This window comes from Actinia tenebrosa, unplaced genomic scaffold (genome assembly GCF_029948245.1).
Source record: "Actinia tenebrosa isolate PJP-AT-01 unplaced genomic scaffold, QUT_ActTen_1.0 PGA_scaffold14__42_contigs__length_11649687, whole genome shotgun sequence".
Taxonomy (NCBI): domain Eukaryota; kingdom Metazoa; phylum Cnidaria; class Anthozoa; order Actiniaria; family Actiniidae; genus Actinia; species Actinia tenebrosa.
The window spans coordinates 9,534,249-9,558,124 of record NW_028292574.1 but is presented as its reverse complement, the minus strand read 5'-3'; the positions used below and the strand labels follow the sequence as shown (position 1 = coordinate 9,558,124).

Here is a 23,876-nt window from a genome sequence, read left to right as displayed (position 1 = left end):
TGCGACCAATGCGACATCCTGGTAACTGCGTTGGGAAGCTGGTTAGGGAGTTTTTCGAGGATTCCTCTCGGGGTGGTAAGCTTACGCCAAAAAGAAGAGAAGCCATCAGGAAATGGGAGCATTCTACACGTAAAACTGGAGGCTCCATCGAAAACATCAAAAAGTTAGAAACTGCCTTAGAACGCCGCATACACGTGAAGGACATCACCGACGGTTTCATTTACGGAGGGACGAAAAAGTATGGAGGCCGGGGAGCGCCTATTGTTATCTATCAACACAACGCGCACGCATGGAGAGAACTTAGGTTTCCAAGAAAGAAGGAGACAAAGGTCTACAAGGGGTCACCACTCATAGATTTGATCCACGAGAATTCCATATGGCTAATGGATTCGGAAGGAAATCAATTCATGACGCAAGACGGCACTCTTTACCGGCCCGAGAGCGAACACCAGCGCATCCAAAGCGCCTGCGAAACCCTTGGTGAGGACTTTTCAGATGAGGTCCTTAGCTCCCGCAGTTTGGACTTCCTGGCCGCAAAGAAAAGAAACGGCTGGAAACCCACCCCAAAAGAATTCGGAGACATAGCCAAAGCCTGTGTAGAACACGGCCATGGAGGTCTGTGGAACATGGAGTACGACGAAGATCAATACGTATCCCTGGATATGAAACATTGCTACCCTGCCAGTTTTAAAGGCCTTGGGGATTGTAAGGAGTATTACGATAGATACGGGCATCCCGACTCACAATTCTTTCGTGTCGCGTTAGACTGTAAATACGACGCACCAGCAACAGGATTCGTCAGACTAACCACATGGGAGTTGGCAGAAGACTTACATCCAATAATTTACGCGTGGTACGGGAAACATCTACAGGAGAAAGAATGGATCCCCGTGCCCCTGCTGAAGTTTCTCGAAGAGCGTAAACTCCTCACATACACAGCGCATGAAGCCATACTTTGCCATAGCGCCTTCACACAATGGCTCCCAGAGCACAACCCCACAGCGCGGGTTGTCATAGGAAAGTTCACACAGGGCGCTAAGGAAGGAGAAAAACACATGCAACGGCGTTTGATAACAGACGACGGTGAGTTGAGCTTCTTAATAAAACGCGCGCATGAGCAAGGAACCATGGTGTCCGTAGAGAAGTGGAATTATTTCATAGAAGGCCAAGGGGAACGGCAATGGAATGCGCTGTGTTATTACCAAGATCATCGCCCGCAATATTACCATCTTCGGGCCAGCATGTTAGCATATGCGCACATTAATCTATTGTCAATGCTGTTGCGGTTTGACAAAGAGGATATCCCACGCGTGGCCACGGATTCTTTGTATGTAAAGCCAGAAGTGTTAGAAAAGATGCAGGAATTCTATACAGAGGACGAACTTGCAGAGAGCGGTCAATGGCGCGTCAAAGACGAAGAAATAAAGGCCTGGAGAGAACGCGTAGAATACCACGGGGAACACACACATGGTTCAATAACGCCCACTGTGGAGCCTTTACCGTCGGTTGCCAATCCAATATCTTACAAACGCTTCTCTTACCTCTACGGAACCGGTGGCAGTGGTAAAACTACGCGTGTCTTGAAACTGTTTCCAAAGATAAAGGTGTTAACACCAACGCATCGTCTGGAGCGAGAATTAACGGAGATGGGTTACGATGCGCAGACGTACCACAGCTTCTTCCGCTGGAATGGTCAAAAGTGGGTGCCGGAAGCAATGCACGACATACCGCCGGTAATACTTTGGGATGAGATTTGCACCGTTCCTTTAGAAATCCTGCAGGAGTTCGTAGAATTCCTCCGTGGAAAGTGTCAAGTGATATTCGCCGGCGACCCCTGCCAGCCACCGCCTATTTGCGGAGAGATGCCCCACGAATGGTTGAAAGAAATGGTCGACTATGCAGAAGAAATTAACACCGATTACCGCAGTAAGGATCAAGTAAGAAACCTAAAGGCGGAACTTCGGGGCCTCAGTGACGCGGAACAAAACAAGATACTTCGCAAACGTGTACGAGCAAAGAAATACGAGGAATTCCTTCACGCGTGGCATCCAAAGGATTTGGTGTTGAGCAGCAAGCGCGCAGCACAATCACGCATACAGAAAGACCTGCTGAATATACACCGCGAGCGATTCCCTACATATCCCGTGCCCGTCTGCTATAAACCCCACGACACCCGAATGCAAAAAAGAGACGTATGGGTGCCAGGTACCGACATCCAACTGCAGAATGCCGTAACTCACGATAAAGCCTGGGTGCCCATAGAAAAAGTAGAAAGAATTACCTCACACCCCGATTGGCGCTTAGGTTATTGTATGACAGTCCATAGCGCGCAGGGACTTACCATAAAAGAAACCTTATGGGTCATAGACCAGCGGCTGTGTTGGAGCAACCTTATCTACACCGCCGTAAGTCGTGTGGAGTATGCCAAACAGTTAAAAAGGGCCTGGGGGCCACAAATGCGTTACGACCGCACCCCAGAAGACGTAGCCAAAGAGAACATTGCTAAGAAACTCCTTCGCTACAAGCGCCACGACGAAGCAAAGAGCAAAGATCCCCGCTATGCGGGGATAAAGTTTGACCTATGCGTGGACGACGTCTATAAGAAAGGCGCCCGCTGCGCAAAGTGTAACATACCTCTACTATGGAGGTTTGACCCGAATGACGATCAACAGTTCTCCGTGGATCGTATCAACAACAAGCGCGGCCATTGCAGAGGTAACGTAAGACTGACATGCCTAGAGTGCAATCGGGCGCGCGGAGCAGCGCTACTCTGAGTCTTTGGGGACTATGAGCAGCTCTTCCATGACAAATCCACGACTTGGGCCATTTAGGTAATACAACACGGGTTGCCCTTCCTTGGTGACGGACTTCGAAATCTCATACGTTTCCAAAGACCAGTTAGGATCCGTGGCTCTCTTTCTGCCACCTTCGAGTTCCCCCGGCTGATAGAGGTATCTGACCACTATGTCGCGGGGTAGCTTTTTTTCCTTCAGTCCCACCGCCCTTGAACTTCTGACGAAGGACTTGTGTTCCACGTGTTTCTTTTTTAAGGCATCCCTGGGTTTCATTCCCGTAGCCCTGGCCGCCTCGTTGTTCAAAGCCGCGACGACCTGGGGGAGCCTCTGAGTCCATTCCCTGTTGCGTTTGGAGGGATCTTCCAGCTCTTTCCAATACTGGTACCCAAAGAGACGCTCGGCCAAGGTCTTATTGAATCTTTCGACGATGCTCTGACCCCTGTGGTACTCTGCCTCGGCTCTCCTAATTTTAGTGCTGTGGTCTTTCAGGGTTTTGGTAACCACGCCCATGAACTCCGTCCCCGCATCCACTTGCAGCAGCTTAGGCCATTTCAAAACGCGCTTATAAATCCTACCTAGGGCTTCTGCGACTTCCCCAGAATCCTTGCTGGTTATGGGTTCGGCGTCCTTGTATCTGCTTGCGATATCAACTACGGTCAAAGCGTACCTATAGGTCTTTTTTCTCACCTTGCCGTGCGGTAAGAAAAGCAAGTCCGCCTGATGAACTTCATTAGGGGTATTTACGGTAAAGCTGGGCCTGGGAATGTACTTAGGCACGGGAAGATAAACCTGCCAGAGGGTTTGTTTTCTTAGCCAGTTCTTAGCCGTTTCATCTGATACCCTGGCCGCGGTCGCGAGTTTCTTGATGGCCGACGCTCCTTTCCAATAGCCTTCAGGCCCATAGTAAATCCTCTTGAGTTTGTCCTCTACGCGGCCCATTATATGAATTCCAAAACAAGATTGATCTTACGTCCGTTAAAATCCACCGTCTTTCCGTCCACTTTAATGGTGATGTTTATGCTTTCTACCAAATTAGACAAATCATAGCTCAAAGAAATGGGAGTGTATTCTACTGGGTCAAATGGATTACCTTTGGGCAGAAACTTGGACATAAGAGAAGACTTTTCTCCATTGTTGTAACTATGGACCAAGTCGCAATAGACTTCGTAAGAGGATGCGACTTTCCATTTCACAGGTATGGCTGTGTCGGTAATTGTCTTGCCCGAGGCACATAATAAAGATCTCAATGGGTCAGACTTTCCAAAAGTTACTGAATAGTTTGGCATATTATGTTTGAAGGTCATTTCGTGCGGCAATCCTGTGGTGAGCGTATAACCGTGTTTTGCTAATTCCTTAGCAAGGGTGATTGGTGTGTAATGTCCATCGGGCAGCAATACGCCTTGATAATTGCCGCCGCCTTTATGCTCAGTGACCAAGGCATTGACTAAATTATACCAAGAATTGTACAAAGAGCAACTAACCAGCCGAACCTTATGGGCTTTAATGGGGGGATTCAAATAAGTGGTAAAGTCATTCTTGTCGCTTTCCAAAAAGACGATCATATATTTCAGGAAACACAGTTCCCTTCGTTAGAGCAGATACGCCCAAGCTACGCCTCCGGCCAGCCCTGCGACTCCTACGAAGACCAACTCATTGTCTTTTTGTTTCTTAGAAGGCTGATAGTAATTCTTAAACTGAGGCCTTTTTAACCCCGTTAATGCCGCGGGGTGTGCTTGCGCATAGAGCTTAAAGGCGTAGTCTGTATTTTCGAAGTTTTTATTCGCCTGCATTTGGTCTTGGTAGTTCTTGTCCAACCAATCCCTGTAAGCTTGTCTTTTTTCATTCCAAGCTGCCACGTCTCGCTGATATTTCTCCAGCGCTAAATCATGCCTTTTCCTTTCGGCGGCCAAATCTCCGCTGCGATCACCTCTAACTAATCTATCCAAATACTGACCACCATAATTAGCTCCAGTGAATGCTAAAGCTGCAATAACTCCACCTGCGACCACGCTAGCCATTTATATTAGACGCAAGCAAAGCTTACGTCGTCGGCAGGTACTTTTCCTTCCGTAGGTAATCCTTTACCATGATAGCTCCGCCTACGGCAGCGGTAATCTTGGCAAAGTTAGCGAAGCTCTTGCTTGGGTCTTCAGTAAAGTCTTCTTTGAGCACTTTCTTACCAACCCAACCAATACCCGCAACAATGGAAGTAATGATAGCTGCTTCTTCAACAGTTTTCAATAACGCGGTTGACATTATATTACAAAGCGAGAAGGAAAATCTAGGTCGCCACGGCACGTGGTGATGAATCTACTCCATTTCAGGGATCTTACTTTTTCTAACAGCCGGTTCCACAGGTGCGTGATATGTTGGTGGTTCTACTTTTGGCTTCGTAGCCCGCCATTGTAAGTAAAGGCTGCCTGCTGCTATAGCAACTCCTAACGCGCCAATGACGTACCCAGGATTAATAAAGGATTCCTCTTCTTTTTCCTCCACCTTTTCCTCTTTCTTTGCTTTGTTCTTCCTATTCATCTCCGCGAGCTTCTTCCCCGCGGCAACTCTGCCTGGAGATTTAGCCTTGGTAATCTTCTGCTCCTCTTGGGGCTGCTCTACCTTCGACTCTGGTTCCATTTATATCTAAGGACTTGAAGGACTTGATAAGTAACTTAAGGTAACCTGAGCAAGTACTTGAGAAGTACTTGAGAAGGACTTGATAAGTACTTGAGAATGACTTAAGTAAGTACTTAAGGACGACTTGACTAAGTACTTGAGGCGACCTGGGTAATTCCTGAGGACGACTTGACTAAGTGATCAGGTACCTCAGCAAGTGCCGCCTGGAAGACCTTTTCGACTTCTCTGTCCTTCTTGAAGTCCTTCCAAGACACCAGTACCTCCTTCAAGTCGACATGCTGAGCTACGTGAAGTGCCGCAGAGGCGACTGCCATTAACTTACCGCACTTCAAAGACAACCACCCGCAGGTTATCTTAAGTTCTTGGGCGATGACATAGTCCTCGCTTATGTCCTTCCGCAGTTGCTCCACGTCGTCTATGGGCAGCGCAAGTCCGAGAAGCTTGGTGGCCAGCTTAATGGCTGAGTCTGCTACGGCGTCCGTGGTCTTACTTGCAAGGGCGGCCTCGTACCTCTTATGGAACTTCTTAACTTCCTCTTCTGACAACTTATTAACTTGCTCATGGGTAAGTTCCTTGCCTATCATTTCTTTACACTTCCCCGAAGACACAAGGATGTTAAGTTGTTCCTTAAGGTTACTTTCGTCTAACTGCGCGGGGACTTCATCTAAGAGCTGCTCAATGTCCATATACACTAGGAATCATAGATTCCAACCGTGTAGGGAAACCTCAAAGAGAAGATCATTTTGGAATGTTGGTGCGTTTTTAAATGCCGCATGTATTCGTGTAACTGTTCCTTGGATATCTCACCGCCGTAGTCGCTTAAGATGGTTTCCAGGTCAGACTTACTTGGAGTATAAAATACTACGAGAGAGCCTATGTTTTCCCTGAAGGGCTTAGAGACACTGGTAAGCTGCTGGGAAAGCAACCAAACGCTGATATTGTCATGCCTACCGCTGAAGGCGAGTTTAACGAGCTCGGAAGTGCGTCTTTTTACGTCGTCCCCACAGGCAATGTCATCCAATATGAGGAGCGTCTGCGTATCTTTAGGGAATTGCTTATGCCAGAACTTCAAATGGCTGGATAACTCGTTAGGGTCTAAGATATCTACGAAGAAGTCGTCATCTTTCACTCCTATGCCCGTCCAGGTGCGGTTATTCACGTAGGTGGGGCATAATAGCACGATATAGTCGAAGCGGCATCTAAAGGGTCCTAATAGCTGCTCTACCACGAACTGCGTTTTGCCGCAGCCGGTGGGTCCTACTATCAGGGCATTGCAGGGAATATGGTTCGGATCCATTATATATACGATGGACCCAGTGGACGCAGTAAGAAGGATTGCCGGCGACGCAAAGGATAAAAGAGACACCATAGAAATGCAAAGGGAGGAGATCGATCGGTTAAAGGAGCGCGTGCAGGAATTGTACGATGAAATGTGCGGTCTGAAGCGTGCAGAACGGTTTGGCGCGCTGATAACGATGGCAACGTGGGCTAAAGAAAGCGTTAAGGACTTTATGCGATATCCCCTGTAGAATGTCGACGTTTAGGTTAAATCTTTGTTAAGTATATGCTATTTAAAAAGTGTCTTAGAATGTTTACGATAAGGTTAAATCTTTGTTAAGTCGCCCATGAGCTATTCCAAAAAATGCCTCAGAATGTTGACAATAAGGTTAAATCTTTGTTAAGTATGCGTGGAAACTATTCCAAAGAATGCCTCAGAATGTTGACGTTTAGGTTAAATCTTTGTTAAGGATGCGTGGAAACTATTTCAAAGAGTGTCTCAGAATGTTGACGTTTAGGTTAAATCTTTGTTAAGGATGTTAAATGGAGGCTAAGATATTGTTAAGTATATATGGACTGCTTGTTGTGTAAGAAGGTGTTCAGCACCAAACAAAGACTGCAATACCATGTTCGGCATGGAGTTTGCACGAAGAAGCCAATTAGTAAGGTTTGTAAGGATTGCGGTAAGGAATTCAGCACCGTTCAAAAGATGCAACAACATCAGGATAAACGCATTTGTGGGCTTTGTAAGGACTGTAATAAGGAATTCCACAACCCCTTCGAAATGCAGCAGCATCTGAAAAGGGGCGTCTGTAATCAGTGTAGTTTCTGTAATAAGATACTTAGTAGTCGTCAACGTTTACAGACGCACCGGAGAACGCATGAAGTGAATTATAGGTTTCTCTCCCGCGCTTACGACTTGGAAGGCGTGGATTGCTACCAATGTGCGGATTTGATGTGTCGCTGCCCGCATAAAGAGGATTACTTAAGGAATCGCATAGATTACCATAAGAAGATAGTCCGTACTTTCCCCTCTTTTGAACGCGCCGAAGGCGTTCCGTGGACTAAAAGGGAGTATTGGAGGCAGGAGTGCGATCGTTGTGGTTGTGTTAGAGAAGAGGAACATATCTTCAACTGTCTTAACAAAGATTTAACCTAAACGTCAACATTCTGAGACACTCTTTGAAATAGTTTCCGGGGTGTCTTAACAAAGATTTAACCTTATTGTTAACATTCTGAGACACTCTTTGAAATAGTTTCCACACATACTTAACAAAGATTTAACCTTATTGTTAACATTCTGAGACACTTTTGAAATAGCATTTCTTGGGGCCTTTAATAGTAAGGTAGGGTTTGCGCAAAGAGTCTCAAATCCCATCCTTATTTTTATTCATTATTATTAAGGATAATGAATAATAATAAATAAAAATAAGGACCCCTTTTAAAGGTATATGCTAGCCTACGCAGCTGCCTTTCTGGGAGGCATTCTAATTACCCTTTCAATATATGGACTGTATTACTTGCGAACTACCTGCCGACTGCATTACCCCTCGTAAGCCGCCGCGTAAAAAATACACCTGCCTTCATTGCGACAGGGTATTCTCCGAAGGATCCTTTGTGGGGCATTGGTGCTCCGCGGATCCTAAAGCGCAGCGGACTTTAGCAGACGCGCTTAACTACAAAGAGGAGATGGAGTGACTCTTCTTTCAATGTCAAACTTCCATCGGCCATTTACCTTACCATAGCTGCGTAAGTGGGTGAATTCCTCGCCCTGAATTACGTACCGCACGCAATCCGGCGCCCAAAGGGAATATTCCTTGCCTTCTAAGTCTTTGAGGACTAACCGTAAACGGTCGATGTCTTCGAAGACGACGTAATTTTTTATTCGTATGCTTTATCGCAAATCAGGTCACGCCAGTGTATTTGGTTGACGATCATTATATCTATGAAATATTCTAAGGTGCGTCTTTAGCGTCTCGGGGCTCTTAAAGCGTTTTATACACCATTTACAAGGAATGCGGATGCCGTCCACGTAGTTATCTATGGCACGACAGACAACGTCGTAATCGTCGGACACCATGGTTCGGAAATTATTCATGTCGTACTGCGAAATTAAGTTAGACTGGTCTGCGGACAGGACGCCGTTTCCCTTGGGGGTCTTTAATTCTATGCAAAAGCCATTAAACTCCTTATGGGCGTTGGAGATTAGTAGATCTGGCTGACCGCGTTTGTAACCTTTTTTCCAACATGTTATGCGCTTGCTGGCGGAGTCCTGTAGTTCGCCTAAGCCGGGGGTTAGGATGACGAGGGGGTGAAACCGGCGTATGTAATCGACGACTTTGAAATGCAGGTCAGATTCATTCTCTATTTTGAAGACTTTCTTATTCGGGGTGTCAAACCGCCTTTCTATTTCATACTTACCTGTCTTTCTCAACGCAGGCAGGACATCTTCCAAGACCCAATCCTGGAATGTCTCTGCCGTTGGCATCTTAGAGCTAAATATCAACTGATACAACCCAGATTCGGTTACGTACAGGGAATTAGGCTGTGAATACGAGGGGAGGCGATTCACCTCCACTCTAAGTTCGCTAAGCTTTACCTTATACTTTTCACGAACATGCACCTTAATTGCATCTTTTGGGCGTTCGTAACCCAACGCCAGCGCCACTTCCTTTGCTTTGAAGTATAGTTTATCGCCTTGCACTATGCATTGCAGTTTGGTTTCGTTGTTTTCGAATACGCGAAGCATATTATACGTAAGGAATATTTTATTTTTAGAATGGCTGAGGCAACGAAGTCATTAATAGGCAACGCTCTTTAGCTGATTCATTTCTACGCTCAGTTGCGCGTCAGACACGACGAAGACGTAGCAGTTTATCTTATCGCCGTCGCCCGCACTGGCGTTCTTGGTGCGTTTGATCTCCAATGTTATGCCATCCTGCGTATTTACTAGACGTAAACCCTGACCATGTAGGTCTTCGTCGTTAATGGTGCGCATATCAATCCACAGCGCGTACTTATCCTTAAAGAATTCCTCAGGGCTAATTTGGTCGCCAAACTTACGCTTTGCCTCCCTGTACACGTCTGCGGGCTTTATCCCCTGGGAGTAAACCTTGTTTGGGACTCCGTTGATGTTCACGCCGACGTTAGTAATGTTGGGGTTGTGAAAGGCCTCAGAGTCGCGCTTACCGGCCTCATAGGGTTTGGCAAACACCAGCATTAACCCCGTGAGACTTCTTCGGGGGAGGTTAATGCTTTGGTTGATAACCTCATCCGTCTTATCCAAGAAGCTAAACGTCTTATACATCACTACGTGGTCGTAAAGGAATGCCTTTCCGGCGCTATATTCCATACCGGCGCTACGGGCCAGCTCTTCGCTGTACACCGTTTCGTACTGTAATTCTAGATTAGTGATAGAGTATGGGGTTGTTGTGGTAAGTGCACTGCTTAGCCCACCAATGATGTTATTAGCATCTGCTAAAGTTACTTCAAACTGTAGCTCGGATAACTGTCTTGGGTAATAGACACCGTGATTCGTAATCACTTCAAAGTCCAATGGTATGACATACTTGCTACCATAGGCGGTCTTTATTCGCTTTGCGTCTGTCACTGCGGTTTCTCCGCTGCCGTCAGTAGGTTGCGTTTTCGTAGGTGTGCGGACCTTACGCAGGATAACACTACCAATTCCTTGTTCTATCCTTTGCGCGCGGTCAAAGGCTGTCAACCATAGATCCTTATAGGTGGTATACAGATCGTACCTATTTAAGTCCAGCAAGGATTCCCCAGCAAACTTGATTCTCATCTTAGAAACGATGTTGCGACCCACGTTGTTAACGATAATCCTTTCATCTGTGGGGCTTGACTGTACCGCTAGGTCGAACCTTAAAGCCAAGGTGCCAGGAACCAATACTAGGTTATCCGTTAGGCGGGGCACGCCTACGTACAGCGTCTCCCCTGGCTTTGCGCTAGAAGGTGTGAATGTGACCCGGTGAAAGGTGCGTTCTGCTTTCAGCCCGCCAACCTGCTTAGGTAATACGTTGGGATTTAACTTTGAGCTTATCATATATAATGGAAGTAGAAGGAACAGACCCCGACTTCGATCCCACCACTGAGGAAGGTCAGGCTGACATTAACGACGGTGATGAAGAACCGCTGCTTCCCACCCAACAAGTCGACGATTCCCTAAGGGATAGGATTGCAAAGGCCCTAAGACATCCCAAAGCACGCGAGTACACGTTTCCGCGTGAGCACATAGAGCTTCAAAACATGGGCGAGCCGGAAGCAGCCGCGCGGGAAACCGTAGAGTGGGTGGCGCAAGAGCTGGAGCAGCGCTATGTCCACTTTGACGCCGACGACGTAAGGCTCACGGAAAAAGGAAACAAAGTCCTCATAAGCGTTCAAGACCTAAGATTTCCTGACAAAGACCGCTGGACGAAACCACAACCCCTCTTTGATGAGAATGGTGACGTTAGGGGTGACGTCTCAAGATTAAAAGGCTTCCAGCGTGCCACTAGAAGCATGTTAGAAAGGTTGGAAACCCTGAATGAAAAGGTCGCGCTAGAAAAGCGCGTCGAGGGACTACAAGAAACGTTGGAAGAAAGGGAAGCAGATTATATGCGACAAAACCGACTACTCCTCGATGCTCAAAAGAGAGAACTTAACGATAAAAACCAAAGAATAATAGAACTTAGAGAACAAACAGACAAAGCCCTACGCGATAGGGACCAAGCCCAAAAGGCCTTCGAACTTGCCCTGCAAGACCTAGACATAAGCAAGGAAGAAGCTAAGAACTTACGTACCACCATAGCTGGCTCTTTAGAGGAACGGCGGCGGTTGGTTGCCGAAATTAACACTAAGGAAGAACAAATCCGGCAAAGAGATCAGGCCATCGAAGACCTGGAGGGACAAATAGAGCGGCAGCAGGAAATAATCAATGACCAAACTCGTCCCGAAGAGGAAAGGGAAGCAGCTCAAAGGGAAGTGGAGGCCCTTCAGGAAAGAGTCGCGGAATTACAAGCGCAAAAGGAAAACCTGGAAAAAGAGCTGGGGCTTACCACCAAGGAAAAGGTAAAAAGAGCTCTGGTGAAGTATGGTCTTCCGCTGGCATTTGCGGTCGCTATTTCGAGCGTAGTAGGCGTGATCTTGTCCGCGCTTAAGGCTACAGGCGCGGGCGTAAAGAAATTAGGCAATGGGCTGACGGACTTGGGAAAAAAGATGGCAGCCGGTCTTCCTGGGCTGCTGGGTAGCATTCTTGGCCTGGCGCTTAGGGCCGGCGGAGAACTGCTAAAGTTTGTGGGGAACAACATTTGGATATTAGTCGTAGCTATTGGAGTGGTACTCCTGAAGAAGATGAAGGGTTAATCTTATCCTTATGTATTATGTCGGGCTTATCGTTGTCGGGCGTCCGAGGCGTCCTCGACTGAGGATAAGTAAAGATAGTATTCGCGCCGCCTTGATAATGCGGAACTAGCGGCAGCACGCTCATAGTACTAATGGTCTTATGATGCCAGGTCCTGTCGGGGGTGTTAGCGTATCCGTCCGTGCTATTTATGAAAGCATAATAACCAAGATTGCTACTACCGTCAGGGTAAATCTGTAACTTAGCATACTTACAATTGACTACCATTTGAAACGTAGCCACGTAAAACGCCTCATTACTAAATGGATATGGCTGCGCTGAGAAATGAGTAGGACTTCGATTGTTGGTCGATGCCCTATAAGGGGCTAAAGGCTCATCGTTCTCGTCAACCAACCTAAACCCTATGATTCCCGCCCGCCCCGAGGTAACGATAATACTACAAACGATCAACGCAAGACCTCCAACTTCAACCCACATCCCAATATCGAGCCAGGTGTGATCAGTATACCGCTCATCCCTTAAGTAATAAGCGTAATGGGCTTCCTTCCAATGTGGATTCATATATTAAAGGCTAAGCACCGTAAGAGTGCTTATGGTCTTGTGGTTATAGGTCGTATCCCTTTGATTTTCTATGCTATTTACGCAAACGCTCCCGGTGTCGTCTACGCGTATTTGCAACTTTACCTTCCCATGGCAATCAGCAACCATGTGAAAAGTCCAAGTCGTAAGATTCTCAGCGCTATTCGTTGGCGGCTCTACGGAGAAATGCGCAGGCTCCCTGTTGTTCGTTTTCGTACGCATAGGCTGCAGTACGCCATTCTCATCCAGGAACCTAAAGCCCACGTTGGCGTGACTGCTCGTGCCAATGCTGCATATTATCAGCTTCTTTCCCGAGTAGTTCAAATTCACGGACATGCCCGTGACATCAACCCAAGATGCCTGGTTGTATTTTTTCTCGCCTGTGTAAGTCGTATAAACACAATCTACTCCAGCTACGTAGGGGTTGTTCATCGCCATATATAATAACTCAGACCAACGCCTGCAGCTGCTAGCCCGGCTTTTAGTAAGTTATGGTCATATTCCTCAGGTATCGCAGGCAAAACCTTCTTCTTTACGTTCTTTGGTGCGGGCTTTTCTACGTGCTCCTTCTTAGGCTTCTCCACGAAATGGGGGATGCTTCTAAGAGTGTCAGAGTTCACGTCGTTCGCCCCAAACTTCATGTCCTTGGTAGCTCGCTGCAGCTTATTGTTGTAACCCACGACGGAATTGGCGTTGATAACCAAATTACTTGGCATCAACCAACAACCAGGCGACAAAGCGTAATCCAGTCGCACTTTAGACTGCTGCACTGCAAGTTGATATCTCTGCACCGACTTAGAGATCTCATTCTCAATAACAGCGCTTTCGAAGAGGACAAGGAATACTTGTTGCGTTTCCTGCGACGCACCGGAGGCATCTACGATGGGGCTGCGAGTGCTAACCTGGGCCCCTAGAATGCAGTAAACAAAGGCTTCGATGCTTCGATTAATCCTTGCGAGATTCTTTAGACCAATGCCCTTTGCGGCAAAGAAAGGCGCCCAAGGATATTTCTCTTTGCTTTCTATGAAGTAAATCAAGTCACCTTTTGACGCTTTACCCCCTAAGTCGGAGAATTCCCATCTGCTAGGATACCCCATACCCGGAGTTTCTATGCTGGCGCCAACATACGAAGCATAGGTGTAAGTCTCTCCTAAACCATGGGCGGCACCCTCTTTGTTGCGAAAATCAGGGTTGGTAAGCTTAAACTCATTCCTTAATCGCTCCCATGCGACTTTGTCATATTTGTTATCCTTCGGGTTAAAGATAGTGTCACTAGGAAGCGGTGCTCCTAACTCAAACAATATCCTACGAATAGTAAAAGCAACATGAAATCGCAGGAAAGGAATATGGAACATGTCCGCGGCTATACCGCATCCTTTAGTAGCAGCCCAGACAGCAAAGTTTAACTGCTGCGGCCAATACCGCATGTTGGGACCTGATAACCATTCTCTGGATTCTTTCCCTGAGGTATGTTTCATGGCAGTTTCTCTAAAGATGTCTCTGACTTTTATTTTGAAAGTCGTAGAACCCACGGGGATTTCTAAGGAGGTAACCATCTTAGCAAAGTCATTTGCGCCGCCTTTGTTATCGTAAAATGGGTAATCCTCCGTTGCCGGTAATAAATTCTCTGGAAAATTAGGCTGCCTTTCTTTATGCTCGGGTTTTGGGTTCTTTGGCTCCAAGTCCGCATTGCTGTACATTCTGGAGCCTTCATAGTAAATCCCATCGGGTCTTCTTTCGAACTTACTAGGGTCTGCATGCGGAAACATCTTCCTAAATGCTCTCCAGTTGGCATAATCCCTGTTGTCGTGATGTGGCTGCTCCTCAATATCATTCCCAAAAGCGTCGTACATTAGTATATATAATGGATGTTATACCATCAGCACCTCCACTTTATCCTGATTTACCTAGGGAGGGACCTAACGAATTAAACGCTGAAAACTTTCGTCTGAATAAAGCGAACTTAATCTTGGCTTACTTGGAAGGGCAGGCAAAACACTACGAAAAAGTCCGAAAAAAGTACGTCAGAGCCCGGAGTACGCTACATAAGATTGCGATAACTTCAGGATCCGTATCTGTTGTGTTAACGGGCTCTGGCGTTGCTACTTCGCTTACTGGGCCGGGAATAATCGTTGGAGTTCCTTTGGCCGGCGTTGGGGCAGCTTGTGGTATCATTTCGGCTGTTGCTACGGGCATTATGAAAAAGCTATCCACGAAAATATCCAAGCATGACACGACAATAGCTCTATCTAGGGCTAAAGTAAATACTATTACCGACCTTGTCTCAAAGGCTTTGCGTGACAGAAAGATAGACGACGTAGAATTCTCGCTTATTCTGGCCGAAGAAGACAAATACGAGAAACTAAAGACGGACATAAGGAATAAAAAAACAGTCGTAAAAGATCTTTCCGAGGAATCTCGCAAAAAGATCTACCAAGAAGCGAAAGAAGAGCTTCAAAGAAAGCTTGCTCAGTAAATATCGTGACGGGATTCTATTTACATATCGAACGTCAGTCTAGAAATTACGCGTAATCTTATGCCATAAGATTTATGCTAATTACTCATCTTATGGCATAAGATTTATGCTATTCGCTCATCTTATGGCATAAGATTTATGCTATTCGCTCATCTTATGGCATAAGATTCACTATCTTCTCGGAATCCATCCTAATAGGGGGTGGCTGGGGTCTATTTTGTAAAATATTTCGTAAATTACGTCGGGGTAATAAGGAATATCCTTATCCAGCCGACAAAACATCCACTCGGCTCTGCTCATATCAGAAACCTCAGGAATAGACTTACCGGTAATTTCAGACAAAAGATAGGGAATAGCTTTGTAATATTTCCCTAGTTTTAATTTTTTCAATGTCTTCCGTAGGCTTTGTGGGGTTGGCTCTTCTAAATGGTCTATGATTTTCTTCTTTACTTCGTTGTCTAAATATATCGGATGTAAACCTTGGATATGACTCATCCAGTCCCTGAAGTATTTTATTCTCTTATATGGCGTTTTCTTACGACCTCCATTGGCGTAATACTGCTCTCTGGTAGCATTTGGTACGGCATTACGAATATTCTTACCACACTCGTAACACTGTGCTGACGTGTCGTCTTCTATTTGCATTTTCTTACCACAACACCAAAAGGGTTCTGGCTTAGGTACGATAACTTTAGGTCTTAGACAAATTATGCAAAAGTCGTTAACGAACTTCTTACATTCGTGCATCGTATATTTATAAGATATTTTTTACCTCCGTTTGCGATAAATCTGCTGTACCCGTCTTCGTAAATCCGCGAGTTAAACCCGTATATCTTTGGCATCGATCGCGAGTCCCCCTACCTGCTGCTGAGCTTGCGCAACATAACAGAAGAATTTAAGGATCGATTTTCGTCGTTTTTTAGCAAAAAAAAATTAATCAAATCAGTTTTTTATTTAATAGTCAACATAAAGCGCCAAGATAAAAATCCGCGCTCAAACTTTAGAATTCCATACAAAACTTGCGGCGTTTTAGTATTTTAAGTCGAAGTCGATATAGGATTTGGAACGATTGGTAGGATTTGAAATATCCACAGGTAAGGTATGGCGGACGCTAGTGACGTACTATAGATTAGACAATTTGACATTTCAAGTCATGTGTATTTTTTAAATTTAAATTATATATCAGCTTCATGTCATAAGAATAAGCTCCATGTTATGAGAATAAGCTCCATGTCATGAGAATAAGCTTCATGTCATGAGAATAAGAATCATGTCATGATTTAATAAGATTATTGGTTAGAGTGGGTAATATTGCAGCCATTCTCAATCACACGCGCCCTCTAGCGATTGTTTTTGTGGCGACGAAGGAGGTTTTTAGTGGACTTCAATCACAAGGCGTTTCCATAACATTGTCGGAAAACACAAAGCTATAAGGGCACGTGCCTATAGAATGTCATGGAAACGCCTTAATTGACGTCCATCAAAAGCTTCTTCGTCGTGACAGAAACAATCGCTAGAGCGGCGCGTGTGATTGAGAATAGCTGTAATGTAACTTTTCAAATAACTTGTGGATTTAAAATCCACGAGTTAACAACGATAAAGAACACAACTCAAAGGAATCTCCAGTGGTTTACATCGTATCGGCAATATGGTCTTGTCCAACTAACATTTTTGAGGTATTATAATACATTAAAGTGTCAAATCCGCTCTGAACAGGCAGAGCAGAAAACGTTACACCTACGTAACGAGTGCGTCTGTTAAACGCGATACGCACGCTAAAATTAATTATAGCATCAACTTAACGCCGGACTGAACAAGATACCCAACCACTTTTATATTACATTAGTAATCTGTAAAGGCCGGTTTAGACGGTACGATTTTCGTCTACAACTATCGTATACAATACGCTCGCGCCATCCTACAACTCGAGTCGTAAATCAAGCCTACAACTCGCCTACGACGATAGTTGTAGGCAAAAATCGTACTGTCTAAACTGACCTTAATGAAGTGCGGTTAGAGCTATGGTACACTTGTAACACCGACGCTCTGTTTCTTATTGTAGAGGGAATGATCAATAAAACTTCGGTATTTCGGTAAAACGGTACTTCTTAGCATGTTACAACGTGTGACTCTCCTTCCCATTCTTTTGCCTTCATTCCCAACCGAAAAACCCTGGTAATGAATACTAAAGTATATCTATAACGCATTAAATACTGTATACCATGATCTTGCTACCTATGTCTGATTTGTACCATCATGCCGGAAAAGTTTTACATTTTACTTCGACTGAGCCCAAAGGAATTCAGGAAGGCTTCCAGTTCGCTTTCAAACCAACATCCTTTGTTCCTAATGATAAAGAGAAATGAATAAGGTGCGGAAAAGATTGCGCGAGCCAGATAAAGGACATTTGCGGGACACGCGCGCAACACACCCGGTTATGGGATATTCTCGCGTGCGTAACGTATTCTCATTGATTGATTAACTTATATCTAAAAAATAAGACGAAATACCGCGGGCGCACGAAATAAAAAAGCCAAAATGATTATCGTTACAATTCTTACCAGTCTATTTTCCACTACTCGTTTCGTCTACGCCGCGCGCGCATCGATAAAAGTGGGTCCAGCTCTGGACTAACGGAGCTCAGGGGCGCGCGCAAATTTATTTATTTAGTTATTTATTAGCTTCGTCATATATAATTGTATAATTTATATATTTTATATTTTATGAACGCAAAAAAATCTATGTCAGGGAAACCGCAACAGCGTTAAGCCAATTACTGCGAGCCTAAATAAACGTCTTGTAACAACTAATTAATTAATAAGAATAAGAAAAATTAATCATGTGTTAGTTTTTACATTAAATACCTAACAACAAGAGAAAGCGAGAGCAAGGGTTCGGCAAGAGTTCCATTTTAAACAAAATCAGTCAGTAAAATTACTGACTGGAGAATCAAAACAATGGTTTTTCAACGCTTTAGTGATTTCCGAGAACAATGGAGGTAATATTATGTGTAGTGGTTATCATCGTCCGGCGGAATTTCTTTAAAAATATGAAGTAATTATTACTTGCATCCGGACGGGACGCGGTAAAAAACGCTTGCACAAAAAACTAAGGGACGGATCATTCGATTTTGAGAGGGTGGGGGGTTTAGCAATTTATTTTGTGCATAAATTTTTTTTACGCCCCATGGCTGTGCAGGAAATGTTTTTGTTTTTTTTGACATAATTTGGAATTTTTTCTGCCAATTTTCTTATGCACGATTTTTTTTCACTTTAAAGCTCCCCCCTCAAAAACCTAATGGTCTGTCCCTAATGTAAATCCTCTTTTTCCTGCGCCCTTATTCCCGGGAAACTGCGGTCCCAAGGATTTTTTTGGGCGCACACAATATTGACAGCCCTTGTCATCGCAAGAGGACAATAACCTCCCTCCACTAGTATTTTCAACTTACTTATTCACTGACTTATCAAGGGTGCGTCCCCCCGCAACCACAACACAGACCAACGTTTTTTAGGTTCTTTTTAGGGGATTGTCTCCCGGTTCAACAGCCTATCCCAATTTGGAGGCATAATACCAACATACTAACAAATCACTCATGATTGTAAGCTGCACGGCTGCTACTAGCGCTTTAATATGCAGCCGTAAAGTCCTCCACTGATCTTGTCACTGATCTTGACATTGAGCTCCTAGAAATCCAACAAGGTTTGTTCTGTCATCGAAGGACAGCTTGTTACTAACCGTAATACTCTAGCTTTCTCTTCTATCGTCTCAAGCCTCTTGATCTCACTATCCAAGGCAAGAATCTCGTCTTCTAGATCCTCTTTGGAACGAAAAACTAACGACTGCAGCCGGGTGAAGGTTGAAGTCAACTCCCTAGATATCAAAACAAAACGAATTATAACACATCAGAAAGAAAAGAAAACAACAGAAAAATATCAGCCTAAAGGTGGTTTTACACGAGACGACTTTTAGCGCAATATTGTTGCGTTGAAATTTAACCTCATGTATCATGACGCGCGGTTACAATTGTAAACGATATTTTGCTGCGGCAATATGCCGGTTGCAGGTTTTTATTCGACGCTCAAAATTCACCACGTTGTTACTATCGATTTGTGTTGCCGTGCGCGCGATGTTACACTATGTCAACTTTCAATGCAACAATGTTACGCTAAAAATCATCTCTTGTTGCATCATGTTGACTAGACCTAGTTATTCTAGATGCCAGTGACAAGCAAAAAAAAAAGGGGTCTTTCTTAGTGTAGCAAGTTTTATTGTATTTTGAGTTAGGGTTTTTGTTTTGCAGGATATTGTTTAGCTCAAAATTAATAATCCTTAGCTATTGCATTAAAGAATACGACACATCTAGAGTCGAACAATCTAACCTTCTCAGCTTGGGGGAATAGACTATATTTTGGGTGAAATTTTTCCCCATTTCAGACCACGTGTCATTCTCTTGAGAATAAGATTCTTCGTTTAAGTTGCATCCATTATTATGTGTCTTCACATGCACAACCGTTATACAAAGAAATCATATTAGTGGGAATGATATGTGGTCTGAAATGGGAAGACGTTACGCCCAAGGGGCATATTGGAATGATTCTAGCAACTGTTATGACCTTTATAAAGCTTCTTATTAGTCTGTTCTCCGCACGGAAGCACTGCGTAGAATAACTATTCTATTGGAATATTTCTAGCGCCTGTTATGACCTTTACAAAGCTTCTTATTAGTCTGTTCTGCCCACGGAAGTTCAGCGTAAAATAACTATTCTATTGGAATATTTCTAGCAATTAATATGACCTTTACGAAGCCTCTTATTAGTCTGTACGTCTGTGCACGTAAGCAATGCGTAAAATAACTAGAGTAAGGGAACTATAAGTAGACAAATGCCTGTGACACTTATGATAGGGTGCTGAAATATTATAAGCGTTATAGAGTGTAGCCTTTGCATCTTTCTTTGAGAATCGTATTGATCTAGATTGCCAGGTATGCTAGAGTCTCACAAAAAAAAACCCGCACATCGATAAAGCGCACTTGAAACCATACTTATTGTCTGTAAGACTTGACGCGCCAAGTGGGTGGCTTAAAACGAGATGATAGCAATAGGACGAGACGTACTGACTGACAGTTAACGTCAGAGAGTAATAATAATAATAATAATAATAATAATAATAATAACAATATATTAAATTTATATAGCGCTTAAACTATAACATATTCTAAAGCGCTTTACAAAAATAAAAATAAAAATACTGAATTAAGAAAAAAAAAATATATATATATATATATACATATATTTACAAAATAAATAAAAATCGTATATGTTTGATAATAAAAATTCGTAAAGTTCAGAGTTGATCATACAACTAAGAAATAATAAGCCTTAAAAAGATAAGTCTTTAGATTTTTCTTAAAGGTCTCTATATTTGCTGACAGTCTAATATTAAATGGTAGATCATTCCATATTCTAGGTCTGGCTATAGCAAAGCACGGTCACCTGATTTTGATTTTGATCTTGTAACAAATAGGAGAGTCAAGAATGAGAGAAGTCAAGAATGCACAGCACTGACGACTGATTTGGGCAAGTACACGACACGTTACAAAGGATGAATATCGCCACAGACCAATAAAAAATTACAACACTGACAAATAATTTGGGTACAAACACGAAATGCTATAAAGTATACAAGCAAAGATTGCTGAGACATTTAGCTAAGGTTATTAAATAATGAGCAATATTTGATAGAGATGAGGCAACTGTATTGACCGATAAATTTGATCCGGCACAGACAAGCAAAAAATGCACTATTGAGAAATGATTTGGGTAACATAGACTACGAGACATGATGGCTTTTAGATCTAGCTACGATGACAGACAAGGGATTTGAGACAACAACATTGACTGATATCATTACAGACCAGCTAATATGCGCAACACTGACAAACGATTTTTTGATTTTTTTTTCTTTTTTTTTTTTTTTTTGACGCGAGGCTACGAGACATAATGGCTTTTAGATTTAGCTAAGGTAATAGAGATGCAAGGGATTTGAGACAATAATATTGATTGAGAAATATCATCACAGACCAGCTAATATGCGCAACACTAACAAATGATTTTTTGATATTTTGATTTTTTTTTTTTTTTTTTTTTTTTTTTGACGCGAAAGGCTACGAGACATGGTGGCTTTTAGATCTAGCTAAGGTAATAGAGATGCAAGGGCTTGAGACAACATTTCTGACTGATAAATATTATACAGACCAGCTAATATGCGCAACAATGACAAATGATTTGGGTAGGAAAACAAAATACTAAAATGGCTACAAGACATGTTGGCTGAGAGCTGAGCTCATTATTTGTTTGGCAGTAAGCAATAACAACGGTGATGATTTAGAAAATCATCTCAATGAGTAGTGAGGTACAGGGATGGGAGAAAATATGGTATACAAGCATGGCGAGCAAATTGGAAAGAACATAGCCGACTGACATTCTACCTCCAAAATTTTCAAGAGCAATGCACAAAAAATAATTGTCTAGCACTAATTTTTTTAATGCTTCTTTAAAAATCCTTTGTAAAAATAAAGTTCTGTAATTTAAGAGACGTTCATTTTCTGTCACATTCTCGGGGTGACATTCCTCAAATGGGTACATACAGATATTAGATTAGACAGAGGGTGACCGCACTATGGAAACAAACTGTACACTTGAAATATTTGAAAAGTCTGAGAGGAAATCTGAAAAATTCTCAGAAAAAACTGAGCTGAATGGCGTTTTACCTCCAAAATTTTCATCCGCAATGCACAAAAAACTAATTGTCTAGCAATATATATATTTAAAATGCGTCCTAAGCTTTTCTTTGTAAAACACTATATGCAGTTTAAGAGACATTCATTTTGTTACATTCTCGGGGTGACATTCCTCAAATGGGTACATACATATATTATATATTAAATCAGACAAGAGGGTGACCGCACAACGGATACAAACTGTACGCTTGAAATATTTGAGGAATAAAAGTCTATACACGCCTCTTAACGACTGTAGCATACTTGACTCGCGTGTGTCGTTGTGTCTAAGCCTCTTTATACCGAGATTATTTAAGATTAATGCCTTGTTACACCCTTTGAACTTACACCAGTAATAATATAACTTGATTATATTAGATATAACTAGAGCCTCCATGGCGCTTAACACTTGTTCGACAACAGCGAGTCAAGTACAAAGCTCTCAACAACTTATCAAATACCAGGAGATCAGAAGATCCTTAGGTTTGTCGAACGGGATTTTGGTAGCAAGAGAATGTCTGTGAGTGTCTAGACAGGTCGTGTGCTGAAATATTTTTTAGATAGTTAAAATTGATGGCATAGTGTGAGGGTTAAGAAGGGTTAAGGGATAAGGAAGGAGAGCTATGGAACGTGGATAATCTGTTGAGAACCGGGTGATTAATGATGTGGTGTACGAGATGTTGGTGACAATAGTAATCATCATGGTGTGAATGACTTTGATTGGAAAAATAGATGATAATGTAAAGAAGATATGAATGCGCCATGTTGTAGTGTATGCGTGAGATAGCCATCACCATGATAAAGATGTAACAGATAATGACAAAAGAGACAGATTTGGTGATGATGATGATGATTGATGATAATAGTTATAATAATGATGATTGCTATGATGACGATAGTAGAGGTGGTAGTGTTGGTAATGGTGACGATTATGATACCTTTGATGATAATGGTGATGATGATGATAATGATGATGATGATAATAGGAGTGGTAGTGTTGGTTGTGATGATGATAATGGTGATGATGATGATAATGATGATGATAATGATGATAATGGTGATGATGATGATGATAATGTTGGTGATAATGATGGTGATGATGATTAGGATGATAATTAACGCCAGATAATTGAGTTATTCGTCAGGGATGTATGAACGGAAAGCAACACTGAAGCGAATACCAATGACACGGAAGTGCGCACGTATATTTTTCGCGAGTAGCGTTGGGAATCTATGTGATAGATATGGTGTTGATGAAAAAATAATATTAGTGGCAATGTTGATATTGCTAATGATAATGATAATTATAATGATGATGATGGCGATGATGATAATGGTAATGATGATGATGGTGATGATGACGATGATGATGACGATGACGATGGCGATGATGATTATGATGGAGGTATATGCTTTTCATCACTAAAACCATAAAAATATCAAGCTAACGATCTACTCCAACAGCAGTGCAATGAGCGCGCCGTTTCTGAAACGCTCTTGCCATGCGCGTTAAATCTCCAATAGAGACCATAATACTTACTGTTGTACTTGAAGCCCACAGTTATGACTAGTATAGCTAATGACCAACCGAAGCTTCTCTGAAGCGTACATCCCAAACTGTTTCTTAAAGGCTTTTTCTTTGGCATTGTTTGTCCAACGAAGACGTTCAATGACATAGAGTCCTGTGTAGAGACCTGTGCAGCATACGATGACCTTCCAGCCCATCACGCGCCATAACTGAAACATAAAAAACCTTGTTTAACCAATCAGAATGCTTGGATACAGTAACGGTAATATCACGGGAAGCATCTCCGTAACGTGTGTTTTTCAAAGTTAGAGTGGATTTCGTGACATAGTCACGGCATACTGTGAACCCAATCACAGCACGCGAGATTACTGGTCATCCAATCAAAGTGCTTGGACACGCAACCGTCACGGTCACGGCAATATTACCCAATCTAAGAATCGATGACTACAGAC

At 43.3% G+C, this 23,876-nt stretch overlaps 1 protein-coding gene across 2 annotated transcripts in view; it reads right to left on the bottom strand.

The window, feature by feature from the left end:
• Window positions 1–23,876, bottom strand: part of LOC116289247 (mitofusin-2) — a 63,709-nt gene that overhangs the window by 29,252 nt on the left and 10,581 nt on the right. The window contains exons 16-18 of one of the 2 annotated variants that reach the window (XM_089029348.1): window positions 23,437–23,633; window positions 18,854–18,988; window positions 16,729–17,464 (exon numbers count right to left, since the gene is read on the bottom strand). In XM_089029348.1, coding sequence (XP_088885474.1) covers window positions 17,389–17,464; window positions 18,854–18,988; window positions 23,437–23,633 — 408 coding nt within the window. In that variant the 3' untranslated portion in view covers window positions 16,729–17,388. Of the gene's footprint in view, window positions 1–16,728; window positions 17,465–18,853; window positions 18,989–23,436; window positions 23,634–23,876 lie in introns of those variants that run through there. The other variant, XM_089029349.1, reaches the window with a different exon arrangement.